Source organism: Nycticebus coucang, chromosome X (genome assembly GCF_027406575.1).
Source record: "Nycticebus coucang isolate mNycCou1 chromosome X, mNycCou1.pri, whole genome shotgun sequence".
In the NCBI taxonomy this organism is placed as follows: Eukaryota; Metazoa; Chordata; class Mammalia; order Primates; family Lorisidae; genus Nycticebus; species Nycticebus coucang.
The window spans coordinates 111,897,959-111,913,691 of record NC_069804.1 but is presented as its reverse complement, the minus strand read 5'-3'; the positions used below and the strand labels follow the sequence as shown (position 1 = coordinate 111,913,691).

The window sequence follows — 15,733 nt, the reverse complement described above, 5'->3', positions numbered from 1 at the left end:
TGAACAAGAAAGAGGATGTTTTCCTATCAAATTCCCCAGGCCCCTAAAATAAAATTGGCCCTCCGTGTATGTCCCCAGAATAGATGCCAGCACTTACTGGTTCAAAGGGTCTCTCATTTCCGTGAAATTTCATGCCTTTGTCATCTCGTGCCTGGACTATTGTGACTTTCTAACTGGTTTTCCAATCTCCAGTCACCACTCCTGTCCCCAACCCAGCTTGGACCCATCCTGCACACCAATTGACCAAACTCAAGGACAAGGACAATGACTTTTTTTCTGCTGCTTAAAACACACAACTTTATTGATGACATAAAAATAAAGTCTTAAATGTATAAACATAAGTCCACACAAAGGACCAAAGATTACCTTACTTATGAAGAATCAGTTCAGTTTCTGCTCATGAAGCATACTAAAAATATCTCAATCCAGACAAGATAAAAATCAACACATGTATTTTCAGTACAAGTTTGAATTCATTTAGTGTTGTAAAATGGTCCAGCTATAGACCATCATAGGTAACATCAGTCTTGAAGTTATAATGCAATTTACAATGTGCATTATTTCCAGGGTGCAAAACCAAAATATTACTCAAATTTGTTTGATAACATACAGCCAATCAGAGTTTACTTATTAATAGCTCAACTTTCTCCTTCACCTCGGGGTCATTGCATTCTGCCGCTAAGGCTCGAAGTTTCTTGGCACATGCTTTAGGTCGTTGGAATAGGAAATAAAGGGAATTTTTACTGAACTTGTCCTGGGTAAATGCTCTTGCTCTTCTTTTAAAATGGTAATTTATATTTTCAAATAGTGAAAGAGCATTAAGAATATTCTCTTTTGTCTCTTTCTTGCTAAAAATGTTAATCAGTGATGTTGGTGCATTGGCAATGAGCAAGTCTTTTGTCATAGATGGATTCTTAGAGAAATTCAAAAGCATTCCCAAAACATGGTCTTTAGTTTCTCCACTTCCCACAGTTAACAAACGAAGAAATTCTGAAATATAATTTGTAACCATATGCTGATATTCACTGGTAATAGTCAGGTGCCTTATCAGTCTTAGTCCAGCCAGCTGCACATTTGAATTTAAGGGATAGGTGACAGTGTCTTCACATACTTGGTTTAAGTATGTTTTAACCTTCCTATGGTTTTCAGCAGCCACTGAGATGTTATTCAGTGCATTTAAGGCCTTCTGCCTAACACTGGGGTAGGGATTATTGAGCAAGCTTTCAATAACTGAGATTCCACCTACATTACGAACAACTTCATGGGAATAAGGATAGTCAGCACTGTTATACAGAGCATTAGTGGCTATTTCATGAACAGAAGGATCTTCGGTCATCTCAATCATGCAAATCAGTTTCTCAAAATCTTGTGGATCCATATCACCTTCTTTTTTACAGTTGCAGGACCAGGCTCGAAATTTCTCCTCAGCTTGGGAGAAACCTTGCTCAGATGGGAACTGGGCCACAATGTGGTGTGGAAACTTCGTTTCCGACCAGATCATGGCTCCATCCCATGACCCCATTCCTGCGCCAGGGACCATGGATGGATATAAACCTCTTGGCTCAGTTGACTTTTTGGCGTTAGCCATAGGTGCAGAATTGTCATCACTTCTGTTTTCATTATCAGCACAGAACCAAGACTCTATATCAACTCCACCAGCAGCTTCAAACTTATCCTTGATACTGGCCTTATCCCCAGGCCCAGACTCAACATTGACATCTCTCTCACTCTTGGATCTGAACTCATTACTGTTCTCACTCTCAGCCCAAAACAAAGACCTTAAACTGATCTCCTCAATATCAGGGCTGGACTCTCTACTTAGCTCATCCTCATCTACATCTTCAGTTAAAGTCCAGAATGCTGCTCCAGCCTCTTCCTCAGCCGCAAGCCTAAACCCTATAATGGTTGCATCTCCATCCCAAGACCAAGTGCCCATACTGGCCTCAGCCCCTACCGCAGACCCTACCCTAGCCCCAGCCTCAGCCTGAGACCCTGCCATAGCCCCAGCCCCAACTCCAGCCCCAGCCCCATCCTCAGCCTCAGCTTCAGCCACAGCCCCAGCCTCAGCCCCAACCCCAGCTTCAGCCCCAACCCCAGTCCCAGCCTCAGCCCCTGCTCCAGCCTCAGCCTCAGCCTCAGCCTCAGCCCCAGCCTCAGTCCCAGCCTCAGCCTCAGCCTCAGCCCCAGCCTCAGCCCCAGGCCTAGCCTCAGCCCCAGACTCAGCCTCAGCCTCAGCCTCATCCCTAGCTTCAGCCCCAGGTCCAGCCTCAGCCCTAGCCTCAGCCCCTACAGAGGAGCCTGCCTCTTCAGGACTGATCCAGGAGCTGATATTGGCCTTGTTCCCAGCCTCAGAATTAGAACTAATAACAGCTTCAGACTTAGAACTAATGACAGCCTCTTCCCCAGGCCCTGATTTGGATTCAGTACTGGCCTCTTCCTTGTCATCAGACCTAGACACAATAATAGTTTCTTCCCCTGTCCAACACCAAGTCCCTATACAGGCCTCAGCCCCAGGGCCAAACCAAAATCCTTCATTGGCCTCTACCTCAAAACTGACCTGGAACCTTCCACTGGCCTGGTCCTCAGGCTCCAGCCTAGATCCTCCACTGGCCTCATTCCCAGGCCTAGACACAGCCCAGGATTCTCCACTGGCCTGGTTCCCAGAACCATCCCAGGAGCCTCCTCCACAAGCCTGATCTTCAAATTCAGGTTTAGAACAGCCACCAGCCTGATCCCCAGACCCAACCCATGACCTTCCACTGGCCTGATTCCCAGTGCCAGCCCAGGACCCACCAATGGACTGGTCCGTCGGCCCTGGCCTAGAACCTCCAACAACCTGGCCACCAGCCACACCCCAGGAACATCCTCCACTAGACTGATCCTCAGGTCCTGGCCTGGACCCCCCAGCAGTTTGGCCTCCAGCACTAACCCAGAATCCTCCTCCAATGGTCTGATCCTCAAATCCAGGTTTAGAACAGCCACCAGCCTGATCCACAGCTCCAGCTCCAGTCCAGGACCCTCCTCTAACATGATTCCCAGTACCAGCCCAAGACCCACCACCGGACTGGTCTGTGGACCCTGGCTTAGACCCTTCAACATCCTGGCCGCCAGCAACACCCCAAGAGCCTCCTCCATTGGTCTGATTCCCAGTGTAAACACAGAACCATCCACCGGCATGGTCAGCAGTGCTAGCCCAGGAATCACCACTAGACTGCTCCCTGGGCCCTAGCCTGGATCCTCCACCAGTCTGGTCCCCAGCATCAGCCCAGGACCCTCCACCACTGGCTTGATCCTCAAATATAGTCTTTGATCCACCACTAGGTGGATCCCCAGCTCCAGCCCAGGAGCCTCCATTGGCCTGGTCCACAGCCGCAACCAAGAACCCTCCACTGATTTGGTCCCCATCATTAGGCCAGGACCTTCCACTGGACTGATTCTCAGGCCCCAACTTGGACCCTCCACCAGCCTGGCCACTGGCCCCAACCCAAGATCCTTCTTCACTGGCCTGATTCTCAAATCTAGGCTTGGACTCACCACCAGACTGATCACCAGTCTCAGTCCAGGACCTTCCTGTGGCTGGGTCTCCAGTGCCAGCCCAGGACCCACCACTGGACTGATCAACAGGCCCCAGCCTTGACCCTCCACTGGCTTGGTCTGCAACATCAGCCCAGGACTCACCATTGGACTGGTCCTCAGGCCCCAACCTGGACCCTCCACTGGTCTGGCCACCAGCCTCAGCCCAGGACCCTTTTTCACTTGCCTGATCCTCAAATCTAGGCTTGGATCCACTACCAGACTGATCACCAGTCCCAACCCAAGACAATCCACTGGCCTGGTCCACAGCCCCAACCCAGTACCCAATACTACACATATTCCCAGCCCCAGCCCCAGCCCCAGCCCCAGCCCAAGATCCCCCACTGGCCTGGTTCTCAGCCCCAGTCCAGGATCCTCCAATAGCCCCTTCCCCAGCCCAGGATACCACAGTGGCCTGGCCCCCAGGCCAAGACCCATCACTGGCCTGACCCCCAGACCAGAGCTCTCCAATGGCCTGATGCCCAGAGATAACCCAAGACCCACCACAGGCCTGGTTCTCAGCCCCAGTCCAGGATCCTCCAATGGCCTTGCCCTCAGCCACTACCCAGGTACTCCCACTAGCTTTGTCCCCAGCCCAAGATCCCTCACTAGTCTGACCCCCAGCCCAGAGTCCTCCACTAGCCTGATCTCCAGCTCCAGCCCAGGACCCAATACCAACCTCATTCTCAGCCCTAGCCCCAGCCCAGGACTTAACGCTGGCCTCATCACAAGCCACAGCCCAGGACCCAACAATACCAGCCTTATCATTAGCCCCACTCCAAGATCCAATACTGGCTTCATTCTCATCATCAGCCCAGGACATGCTATTCTCCCAGTCTCCATCCATGGCCTGAAACCGAAATTTAATCCACCGCTCAGCAGCAATCCAATCCTCAACACCAATCCCATTCCAGTAGTAGTCATGGATGTTAGGCTGAGTCTTTCCATAGGCCTGAGTGCCTGACCCACCCTCACTCTCAGAAGTGGGCACAGTCTCAGCATCATGCTTTGCATGGACCTTATCCACTATAGCTTCTGCCTTAGAACTAGGCATAGCCTTGACCCTTGCCCCAGACAAGGTGTCACCCTGGGAATTGGCCACAATCTGGGACTGAGAAGAGTCCCTTTTACCTGCCCCAGTCCCTGCTTTAGGCACAGCTTTGGGATTGCCCCTGACCTTATTCCTGGCACCAAGCAAGATCCCACTCTGGGAATTAGTCACAGCCTGGGGTTGGGCAGAACTGGTTGTGTTTGCTCCAGCCTCTGATTTAATCACAGCATTGGGACTGCCCCTGACCTTGTTCTTGGTACCAAGCAAGGCCTCACCCTGAGAAATGGCCACAGCCTGGGGCTGGGCAGAGCCTGTTGTGCCTGCCCCAGCTTCTGCCTTAGACATAGCATTGGAATTGCCCTTGGCCTTATTCCTAGTACCAAGCAAGACCTCATTATGGGACTTTCCCATAGCTTGAGGCTGGGCTGTACCCACAGCATTTTCCCCAGCCCCTGCCTTAGATACAACATTGGGATTACCCTTGACCTTATTCTTGGCACCAGGCAAGGCCTCATATTGGGAAGTGGCCACAGCCTGGGGCTTGGCAGAGCTCATTGCACTCATACCAGTCTCTGCCTTAGACACAGAACTGGGACTGCCCCTGACCTTACTCTTGGCACCAAGCAAGGCTTCACCCTGGGAAACAGCCATAGCCTGGGGCTGGGCAGATCCCATTATACCTGCCCCAGCCTCTGCCTTAGACACAGCATTGGAACCACCCTTGACCTTATTCTTGGCACCAAGCAAGGCCTCACCCTGGGAAATGGATATAGCTTGGGGCTGGGCAGAGCTTATTGTATCTGCCCCAGCCCCTGCCTTAGGCACAGCATTGCGATTGCCCCTGACCTTATTTTTGGCACCAGGTAAGTCCTCACCCTGGGAACTGGTCACAGCCTGGGGCTGGGAAGAACCCATTGTATCTGCCCCAGCCCCTGCCCTAGACATAGCAGAAGGATGGCCCTTGACCTTATTCTTGGCACCAGGCAAGGCCTCGCCCTGGAAATTGGTCACAGCTTGGGGCTGAGCAGAGTCTGCTGCATTTGGCCTATTCCCCAAATTAGGCACAGCATTGTGATTGCCCTTGACCTTATTCTTGGCACCAAGCAAGGGCTCACCCGGGGAATTGGCCAAAACCTGGGGATAGGAAGAACCCATTGTATCTGCGGTAGCCTCTGCTTTGGACACAGCATTGGGATTGCCCCTGACCTTGTTCTTAGCACCAGATAAGGCCTCACCTTGGGAACTGGCCACAGTCTGGGGCTGAGCAGACCCTGTGGTATCTGCCCCAACCCCTGCTTTAGACACAGCACTGGAATTGCACTTGACCTTATTCTTGACACCAGGCAAGGCCTCACCTTGGAAACTAACCATAGCCTGGGGCTTGGCAGAGCTTGTTGTATCTGTCCCAATCTCTGCCTTAGACCCAGTATTAGGATGTCCCTTGATCTTATGCTTGGTACCAGGCAAGGGCTCACCCTGGGAATTAGCCACAACCTGGAGCTGAGCAGAGCCTGTTGTACCTTCTCCAGCCTCTGCCTTAGGCACAGCTTTTGGATTGCCTTTGACTCTATTCTTGCTACCAAATAAGGCCTCACCCTGGGAATTGGTCACAACCTGGGGCTGACCACAGGCCCTCTGGTCTACCTTAGCCCCTGCTTTAGAAATGGCATTAGGATCACCCCTACCATCAACCATGAAATCAGGCAAGTCCTCAGTCTTGGCCCCAGCCTGAAGTTGTACACAGGTGTTTGTGTCTGTTCCAATCACTCCCTTACACTTGGCTTTGGCTTTGCCCCTAGCCTTACTTCTTATATTAGATAAAGCTTCAACCTGGCTCTGGGCCATAACCTGAGGTTGTGCCTTTGTTTCTGACCCAGCTCCTTCCTTAGACATGATATTGGCAATGCTCTTTGCCTTAATTCGGCTATCAGCCTGGACACTGGCCACAGGCTGAGGCAGTGTATAAGATAATATGTCTGTCCCAGCCTCCACTTTAGTAGTGACATTGTGATTGCCTCTGCTCTTATCCTTGGCATCAGCCAAGGCCTCGGCCTGGGAATTAGCCCTCAAGTTTGCCTTGGCCCCTGCTTTAGCCATGGCATTTGGATTGGGTCTACCCTTAGCCCTGGCATCAGGTATGGCCTCAGCCTGAGCACTGGCTACAGCTTGAGGATGAGCAGAAGCCCACAACTCAGCTCCAGTCATTGCCTTGGATATGACACTGATATTTTCCCTTCCATCAGCCTTGTCATTAGACATCACCTCAGCTTGTTTCATGGCTACAGTCTGAGGTTGTATATAAGCTGTCATATCTGTCCCTGCCCCCACCTTACCCATGACATAGGCATTACCCCAAGCATCAACCCTTGCCACAGGCATGGCTTCAGCCTGGGTCTTGGCAACAATTTGAAGCTGAGCAGAAGCCCTCATGTCTGCCCCAGACCCTGCCACAGATATGAATTTGTAATTCCCCTTGTCCTCAACCCCAGCACCAAGCATGTCATCACCCTGGATCTTGGCCACAGCCTGAGACTGTGCACAGGACTTCATGTCCATTCCAGCTACCTCCCTGGACATGCCATTGGGATTTCCCCTAGCATCAACTGTGGCATCAGGCCTGGTCTCAGACTGAGTCTTAACCACACTCACAGTCTCTTCCAGAGCTCTTGCCTTGGTCTCAGCCACAATTCCAGTCTTGTTCATGGCCTCCATCTTGGCCACTTCCCTGGTCACTGCCAAGGTCTCACTCTGTGTCACCATTACACTGTTAATCTCTGTCTCTTTTTTAGCCAATATATTAGCTTCAGCTTTGGTCTGGGTCATTGCTTCTTTCTTGGCCTCTGCCTTGGCATCCAGTGCCTGAGATTTTGCCTTGGTCTGATTCACTGCCTCTTTCTTGACTACTCTCCCAGCCTCAACATCAGTTTGTGTCACTGCTTCTTTCACGGCCACTTCCCAGGCTCCAGCCTCAGCCTCAATCACAGTCACTGCCTCTGTCATGACCAGTGTTCCAGCCACAACTTTGGCTTCAGATTGTATCTCTGCCTCTGCCCCAGCCATTTCCTTAGACTGAGAATTGGCTTTAGGCCTGACTATAGCAGTGGCCATGGCCTCTACTTCAGCTCCAGGCCCACCTCCTGCTCCCGTTTCCACTCCAGTCTTGGCCTTGGGTCTAGTCTCAATCTCTGATCCAGCCATGGCTTCACTGATGGCCAAGGTCTGATTCTGTACCCCAACCACAGTCTCCGTCTTGACTCTGGACCCATTTCTGGCAAGTCTCCTCACACTCTGATCTCTTCCCTTCGTTAATCTGTAAATGTAGTAGCAGGTACCAGCCCAGATCATCAGTCCTGCAGTCACCCAGCCCACTTCCTGAATGCGGCCCATGTAATCACCCCTGCTGAAGGCCAGAACAAGGTACAGTAGGGCTCACTTGGGCTGGGGGAATAGGGTGGTAGGTCTTGATGTAGATCTGTGAGGGCGCTGGTCTTCAGCTACTCTAAGGCCACTACAGCTGCCACTGGCGGTAGACCTAGAAGTGGAGGAAGAAAATGAACTAAAATTTCTTTTCTAATTCTATTGTATCATGCAGATAGATACAAAGGAAGAGAAAAAAGTAAAATCATGTGCTTAGTGGAAGAATAGGATGATTAGCAAATTCTTCATCCTTATTTCATCCTCTCCCTATCTTCTCCAAGGCCCCAAAATTTTCCCCCAAGGTACTTCCGTATACATTTACATATACCAAATGAATAGTTATAAGGATTATGGGAGAGCTAACAAGGAATGGGTGAGAATGAGAAGCCCCAGACCTTGATTTTTACTGGACCTATTCTAGTCCAGTAGTGAACTCCACAGGGCCCCGCCCTCATACCAACCTGTAATGGTCTGAGGCAGTTCCCTCCTCTTTCTTTCTCTGGCTTGGTGATAAATCCTAAAGTAGATACATAACTTTGGACCTTTGGAGATCTTTGGACCTAGAGACAGACAGACAGATGGAAGGATAGATGGTAGTGGAGAAATTTGTTCTTGATGGGACATATTATTAACACTATCTCCACACTCTTCAGTTGACTCCAGTGCTCCAGGTGCTGTCACCCTCTTTTTCCTGTATCAGAATTAAGGTAAGTGCATGGAGTAAATGATGGGATGGTAAGAAAGGTGGCTGGGAAAGGGAAAGGGTGAGGAGCCTCCAGACTGGACACTGGCCTTTATTGGATGCATGCTGGTCTCTACCAACCCACCCTGAAAGTCTATGCAGGCAGTCCTAACCTTCTTACCAGTCTATACTGATCAGGAACGATTTCTTCCTTGTTTTTTTGCTTCCAGTGATCTCAAGCCTTGTAGCAGTCACGCAGGGAGATCTATGGACAAGTAAACAAATAGGAGGTAATGGAGACCGAGTCTTTGATAGAAGAAACAATCACACTTCATGGGTTGATGACTATGTTAATCAGTTTGATTTAAGCATTCCATATTGTATATCAACTCATCACATTGTACCCCCAAAACATATACAGTTATGATTTTAATTAAAAATGAAATTTAAAAAACTAAAAAAAGAGAGAGAGAGAGAGAAACGAGCACCCTGATCTCCGACCTCAATGCCTGCCATGCCAGGGCTCAGGTTCAGTTTACTAATGTGCCCCATCTCATAGTCTCCCTTACTAATGTGCCCCATCTCATAGTCTCCCTTGCTTCTCTCAGTTACACTCCAGCCCATCTTAGCCCAATAGCCCTACCTTTCCTGCACTGAAATCAGTAAGGGTGAGGAAATCTGGCAGAGTGTAGGGGAGGCAGAAGTGCCCTCCACTGGGAACTTCTCAAGCCTCAGCCACCTGCTGTGCTCACCCTGTCTTGTCATCCCCAGGCACTGTCCCACTTCACACCAACCTCCATGGTCCCAGGCCAGTCGTCTCCTCTTTTCCTTGCTTCCATTGGTGAACAGCCCCACTGCAGGCCTACAGGAAGACCTAGGAAGAGACAGAGAAAAGGGGGAGGATGAATGTTGAAGGTTTGTGACATCTTAGTATCCAAGACATGGGTCTCTGTACCTGCCTTTATAGATCTAGAGACCCATTTCCTGGCAGGCAGAACCAGGAGCTTCCCAGCACTGAAATAAGAAGGGTGTAAAAGGGAAGCAGGAAAAGTAAAAGGCAAGAGATAGACAAGTTATTTTAAAACTACCTGTAGAGTTCTAGAACGTTCTCCAAAAGTCCACCATTTCCTTCATTAAGACGGTCAGGTGGCTGGGGGGGATCTGGAAAACTGGAGGTTGATGGGAGAGATGGAAGCTCCCAGATTCCATACTCTAGAGTCACAGCCTATTGCCATTTGCTTCCTTTTAAACCCATCTATAGGAGTCTCTAGTAGAAGAGACAAGGAGTAGGGGAAGGATGCTGTTTCCATCAAATCATTCTCCCCTCCAAAAGGCTATCTCAAAAAAAAATGGTAATGTTCTTTGATACAACAATTTATATTTTCTCACTATTATCTGAAGTGCAAAACAAATAAACGCATCTGTAGGTAAGTTTTCTGTCCTTATTGGTCTTCAACATACAATTTAAGTTAAAAGTCAAAGGGAAGTCCCCTAGCTAGCCCCACCCCCCACATTCCAATCAGATAGCAGCGCCTGAGTTCCTGTCATAGAGTCCATATATAACTCCAGCAGTTTACAGACAGTGCCCAAGCTCACACTAACCTCCATAGATCCCGTGCAGTTTTCTCTTCTCCTTCTTCCTTTCTCTTCACCACAAACAGTGCCACACAGAACTACTGTCCGACAGACAGGAGAGAGTAAAGCGCTGAGTGTTGGACCAGCACACAGGCCACAGATCCCAATGCTCGCCTTTCCAGATTCAGGAACCTGGTTGTCAAAATGTCCCTTCCCATAATTCGAGACACCACCCCTACCAACCCCGCCGTCCAGCCACTAAGGCCCACCATTTTCTCTGCAAACGCCACCGTGGCGCATCCTTCCACTGAAATGAGCAGGAAGCGAAAGGACATGTGCGATCAGTAATTGGAGTTACCGAGGATAGGTATCTCAGTCTCTGTATTTCTCTCTGGAGACACTCTCCCTACCAGCCGCCCTGTCAAAGCTCACGGTTCCCCCAATACAGATGGAGGCAGGGGAAGGGGGCTCGGGAGAATCAGAGGCGAAGCCGCCTCAAACTTGAACCAGCATATATCCCCCCGCACTCCGATACCCGCAGCCTGGATTGGCAAACCGCTGCCGCCCTGGCCACTGCGCAGGCCCCGGGGCCCTTCCTTTACCTGTTCCGCTTTCCCAGGGCCTGATGCCAGCCCGCCGAGCGCAGGGCAGTGGGGAGCTGTAGCCAGACGCGAGTGACGACTGCACCGAAGGCTGCGTCTCTCTGCAGCTCCGGGTCACGTGAGGTCCGCGCGTCACTATTGAGCTTGCACTCCTCCCCACCACCCTCACCGGCCCGTGGCCAGTCAACAGGACCCCCGCCTTCCGCACGCACAGACCCCCCCCCCATCTGTGCGCGGAGCCCCAGCGCACGCTGCCCTGTCACTCATCTCCGTCCCCTCCAATCTGAGGGCCCACAGGTGGCATCATCGCCTTACAGTTGGAGTTTACCCATCTCTTGTTACCAAGGAGGGTCTGTACCCTCCACCCACTCCCAGGCCTTAGCTACGGCCTTTTCTGCTGCTGCTTTGAGGAATCCTTTCTTTCTCTCTTAGGCTGTAAGACCAGCGCTCTCCACCCACCCCCTACACAACCTTCCCTCCAGAAGTACAGCGCCTGCACCAAACGGGATGGGAAAGGTGTTGGGAAGGAAAGCAGAGAGTGCAAGTAGAGATTTAACTTTCTTTTATATGTTCCATTTTTTCCCTTTAACATCACATTCTTTTTTTTTTTTTTTTGTACTCGGAAAATGCAATATAGCCATTGTCACTTTACATGAAAAAATTCAGGTTATAAAAATAACAAAAGACTCATTCAATTCTTAACATTATTTTGTGCCACATTAAAAAACGTTTTCTAGTTATTGTTGACTGTTTCACAGCTTTCAAATTATTGACTCTTTTTTTTTTTTGAGACAGAGTCTCTCTCTGTTGCCCAGGCTACAGTGCCATGCCATGAGCCTAGCTCACAGCAACCTCAAACTCCTGGGCTCAAGCTATCCTCCTGCCTCAGCCTCCCAAGTAGCTGGGACTACAGGTGCCCACCACAACTATTTTTAGTAGAGAGGGGTCTCTTTCTTGCTCAGGTTGGTCTCAAACTCTTGAGCTCAAGAGATCTTCCCACCTTGTCTCTGCTTTCAGAGTGCTAAGATTACAGACATGAGCCACTGCATCAGCCACTCCACCCTGCCCAATTACCGACATTTTAAGTACAAAATAGTCCTAAACAAAGCCAGAACCTTTTCAATGTTATCTATAAATTAATCTTTTAAAGGCATTCAGTTTTCTAATTTTGACAATTTTACACAAGTAATTTATAACCTGTTGAAGCTCTGACTGAATATCCCAAGTTTTTCAAGTGGTTACAGATAACTCCTGGTTAATTTAATGAAGACCCATCTCCTGAAGAATCCAGTGCCTTACAAACAAGTAACCTGTTTCTTATTCAAGGGTCTTTATTTGGATTTTACATAAGCACATAATCAAATCAATTGCAACACACCCATGCAAGGGGACCAACTGCTATTGCATAGATGAAAAGGAGGTTTAGTAGATGGAATTTTCATTCCATCATGGCACTGGTGAGATCTCTCTGGTGTCTCTCATTCATTTACCATATGTCACCCTAGCAGGGGTTTTCCAGTGGAGGTGGTGGTAAGGGTCTGTGGGTAACTGTGAATTGTCGCAACATCCCTAATGTCTGTGTCATTTTCCCCCACAAATGGAAGGACAATGTACCAGATCCCAAGCAATTACCAGGAAAAAGAGGCCTTTTTATTCCCTGCCTTCTGTGACAACTTCACTGTACTATCTGCACAAACCCCTCAGAATAATCCCAGAACTCAGGGACAAAATATGCAGAAGTTAGCCCCTAGACATCCACCTGTCCCTGCTGGTGAGTCATACTCTAAATATAGATACTCCAAGCAACCTCTTTTGTAGAACACTGAAATATGACACTCTAGCAAGAGACCCCCTCCCAGCTGCCTTCTAAGAGGGGCCCCTTTGTGGAAAGGGCCCTTTCAGGAGGCTAGCCAGGGAGCCTGTAGAACCATACAGCCTTACCAACGGCTTTTCAGAACTCAATTGCCCGTGACAAACTTACTTTCTCCACCAATGGAAAAGAGTGCTAAATTAATTACATGAAAATTTAAAACTCTGGCCAAGTTAAAAAAAATATGCAGTGGATGTCAAAGAGCTAGTTTGTGATAATCTAAAAACTCTTGCAAATCAATAATGAAATGATAAGCAACTCAATAGGAAAATGTGCCCAAAGGCATAAACAGATTTGTTCACAGAAAATAAATACAAATGACTGATAAACATATGAAAATATGCTCAACTTCAAAGAAATGCAAATTGAAACTTACTATGTGTTAGCTATAAGTTGTCAAAATTTAGAAATTGGATAATATTGATGACTGGTTTGTCAGAAAATGGGCACTCCCACACTGTTGGAGACAGATATTGAAGCAAACTTTCTATGGAGGGCAATTTGGCAAAATCTATTAAATGAAATATATGGTATTTCACAAATTATTTGACCCAGTAATTCTATTCCTTGGATTTCAGCCAACCTATGTATCTACACAGGTCCACGAAGATATATACAGTTTTAGCCAGGGCCAGGCTTGAACCCACCATCCCTGGTATATGGGGCCAGCGCCCTACTCCTTCAGCCATAGGCGCCACCCCTCCACAAAGATATGTGTACTAGGATATTTTTTACCGTGCTTGTAAAGGTTTAAAAAAAAAAATGGAGCAACATAAAATGACTACCAATAGGGGAGAGATTAAATAAATTGTATTAGATTTATACAATGTAACTGATAAAAAGGAAGAGTTAGGACTATGTATCCTGATGGAAAGATAATGGGGACATCTTTTTTATATGCCCTTTATTTTTGGTAATTACTATCAAATTTTGCAAGAATACTGAGGAGCTAAGGAAATTTCACCCCAAAATATGGCTACTTGGTATAAAGAATACCTTGAATTAAAGGCCATTCAAGATCAGAAAGCTTTTGGAAGGGGCTTTCCCTCTATCTATATAAAACTGGACTTACCTGATCAAAAGATAAAAGAAGATCAACTAACTTCTTTTCCTCTCCTCTTTATCTCAAAATACCCAGCCTTTAAAACACAATATCTATCTCTCAGGTTAATTTACAAGTCAGTCTGATTTCCCGCATCTATTTCTCTTCCCCAGAAACCACTTGTTGCAACCATACTCCATATTTTTCCCCCTCCCTTCTAAAAGGCATCTATAACCATTATTGAGACCCTGGGTAATCACTCTTGTGATTCTCCCTCTGTGCATTGTATTTGAAAATAAATATTTCTCTTACACATCTGCCTTAATTGTGAGTTGATCTTTCGGCAAACTTTCTGGGAAAAAGGCAGGTTTCCCCTCTCCCCTACAATATGTTGAGGGGCCTCACTCAGCCACATACAAACACTTTCCCCTCTATCTCCTCCTCCTTTCCTCCTGAGACAAAGACAAAAGATCTGACTAGCCCATCCCCTGAGAAGTTTGCTCCAAAAGACCCTAGCCTGACAGGCAAACTGGAATTCGCCCACCCTTATGGCCCTATATAAAAATGGTTTCTAACTGCCACTGAAGACAGACACCATCTTTGCACTGCCCAGGCAGGTCATCTCCCCTTTCAATAAAGCTGACCTACACTTCTCTCTCCCACTGCAGCTTCTTCTCTGGGTGCCATTATTTAAATTTTTCACAATACATTGTAGTATAAAATTCAAACCCAGAAACATAACTAGTACCATATTAACTCCACTATTCCCATCCAAATCACAGTTACCTCCCCATTGTTATAAATATGGTATGTTAAATCCCTTTCTATACATTACAGATGCATACATGTCTTATTAAAATATATAAATAGGACCACAATTAACATACTATTTTGCAACTTGGGGGGTTTTCCACCTAAAATTATGTCTCAGAGAGCTCTATGTAGCAGTACACTGAAAGCTACTTCATTCTATTTTAACTGCTGCATATTTTTCATAGTTAATAATAATAGTGATCCTATTATTTATTTAACACACACACACAGCACACACACACACCATCCTATAGATGAACATAAAACTATTCTGGGAGGCCAGGCACAGTGGCTCATGCCTATAATCCTAGCACTGTGGGAGGCCAAGGTGGGTGGATTGCCTGTGTTCCAGGTTCAAGACCAGCCTAGCAAGAGCAAGACCTCATCTCTAAAAATAGCCGGGCATTGTGGCCAGCACCTGTAGTCTCAGCTACTCAGGAGGCTGAGACGAGAGACTTGCTTGAGCCCAGAAGTTTGAGGTTGCTGTGAGCTGTGACATCATAGCACTTTACCAAGGGTGACAAAGTGAAACTCTGTCTCAAAAAAAAACACAAACTATTCTGGGTCTGGAGCTCGGCACCTGTAGCACAGTGGTTACAGTGCCAGCCACATACACTGAGGGTGACGGGTTCGAACCCAGCCCAGGCCAACTAAACAACTGCAACAAAAAAATAGCCAAGCATTGTGGCAGGCACCTGTAGTCCCAGCTGCTTGGGAGGCTGAGGCAAGAGAATGGCTTAAGCCCAAGAGTTGGAGGTTGCTGTGAGCTGTGATGCCACAGCACTCTACTGAGGGTGACATAATAAGACTCCGTCTCAAAGAAAAAACACAAACTATTCTGGTCTGGGGCTCAGCGCCTGTAGCACAGTGGTTATGGTGCCAGCCACATACACCGAGGGTGGCGGGTTCCAACCCGGCCCGGGCCAACCAAACAACTGCAACAAAAAAATAGCCAGGCGTTGTGGCAGGCACCTATAGTCCCAACTGCTTGGGAAGCTGAGGCAAGAGAATGGCTTAAGCCCAAGAATTGGAGGTTGCTGTGAGCTGTGACACCATAGCACTCTACCAAGGGTGACATAAAAAAAAAAAAAAAAGTCTGGGTCTGAGT

General features: G+C 48.1%; 1 protein-coding gene across 3 annotated transcripts; it reads right to left on the bottom strand.

The window, feature by feature from the left end:
- Positions 1-269: 269 nt before the first annotated feature.
- Positions 270-11,013, bottom strand: ARMCX4 (armadillo repeat containing X-linked 4). 3 transcript variants are annotated; one of them, XM_053579996.1, is made up of 6 exons: positions 10,901-11,013; positions 10,326-10,399; positions 9,518-9,597; positions 8,905-8,988; positions 8,503-8,601; positions 270-8,156 (listed from the first exon to the last, which is right to left on the bottom strand). In XM_053579996.1, exon 6 carries the CDS (start codon positions 8,009-8,011, stop codon positions 617-619), a length of 7,395 nt encoding a protein of 2,464 aa, XP_053435971.1. In that variant the 5' UTR covers positions 8,012-8,156; positions 8,503-8,601; positions 8,905-8,988; positions 9,518-9,597; positions 10,326-10,399; positions 10,901-11,013; the 3' UTR covers positions 270-616. The 3 variants fall into 3 exon arrangements, with proteins under 3 accessions (XP_053435971.1, XP_053435972.1, XP_053435973.1); XM_053579997.1 differs by having other exon boundaries at positions 10,326-10,396; positions 10,901-11,001; XM_053579998.1 differs by lacking the exon at positions 8,503-8,601 and having other exon boundaries at positions 10,901-11,001.
- Between the last annotated feature and the right edge of the window lie 4,720 nt (positions 11,014-15,733).

Excerpts from the sequence above, each read along its gene's own strand:
- ARMCX4 (XM_053579996.1), bottom strand. The coding sequence starts at position 8,011 with ATGGGCCGCATTCAGGAAGTGGGCTGGGTGACTGCAGGACTGATGATC.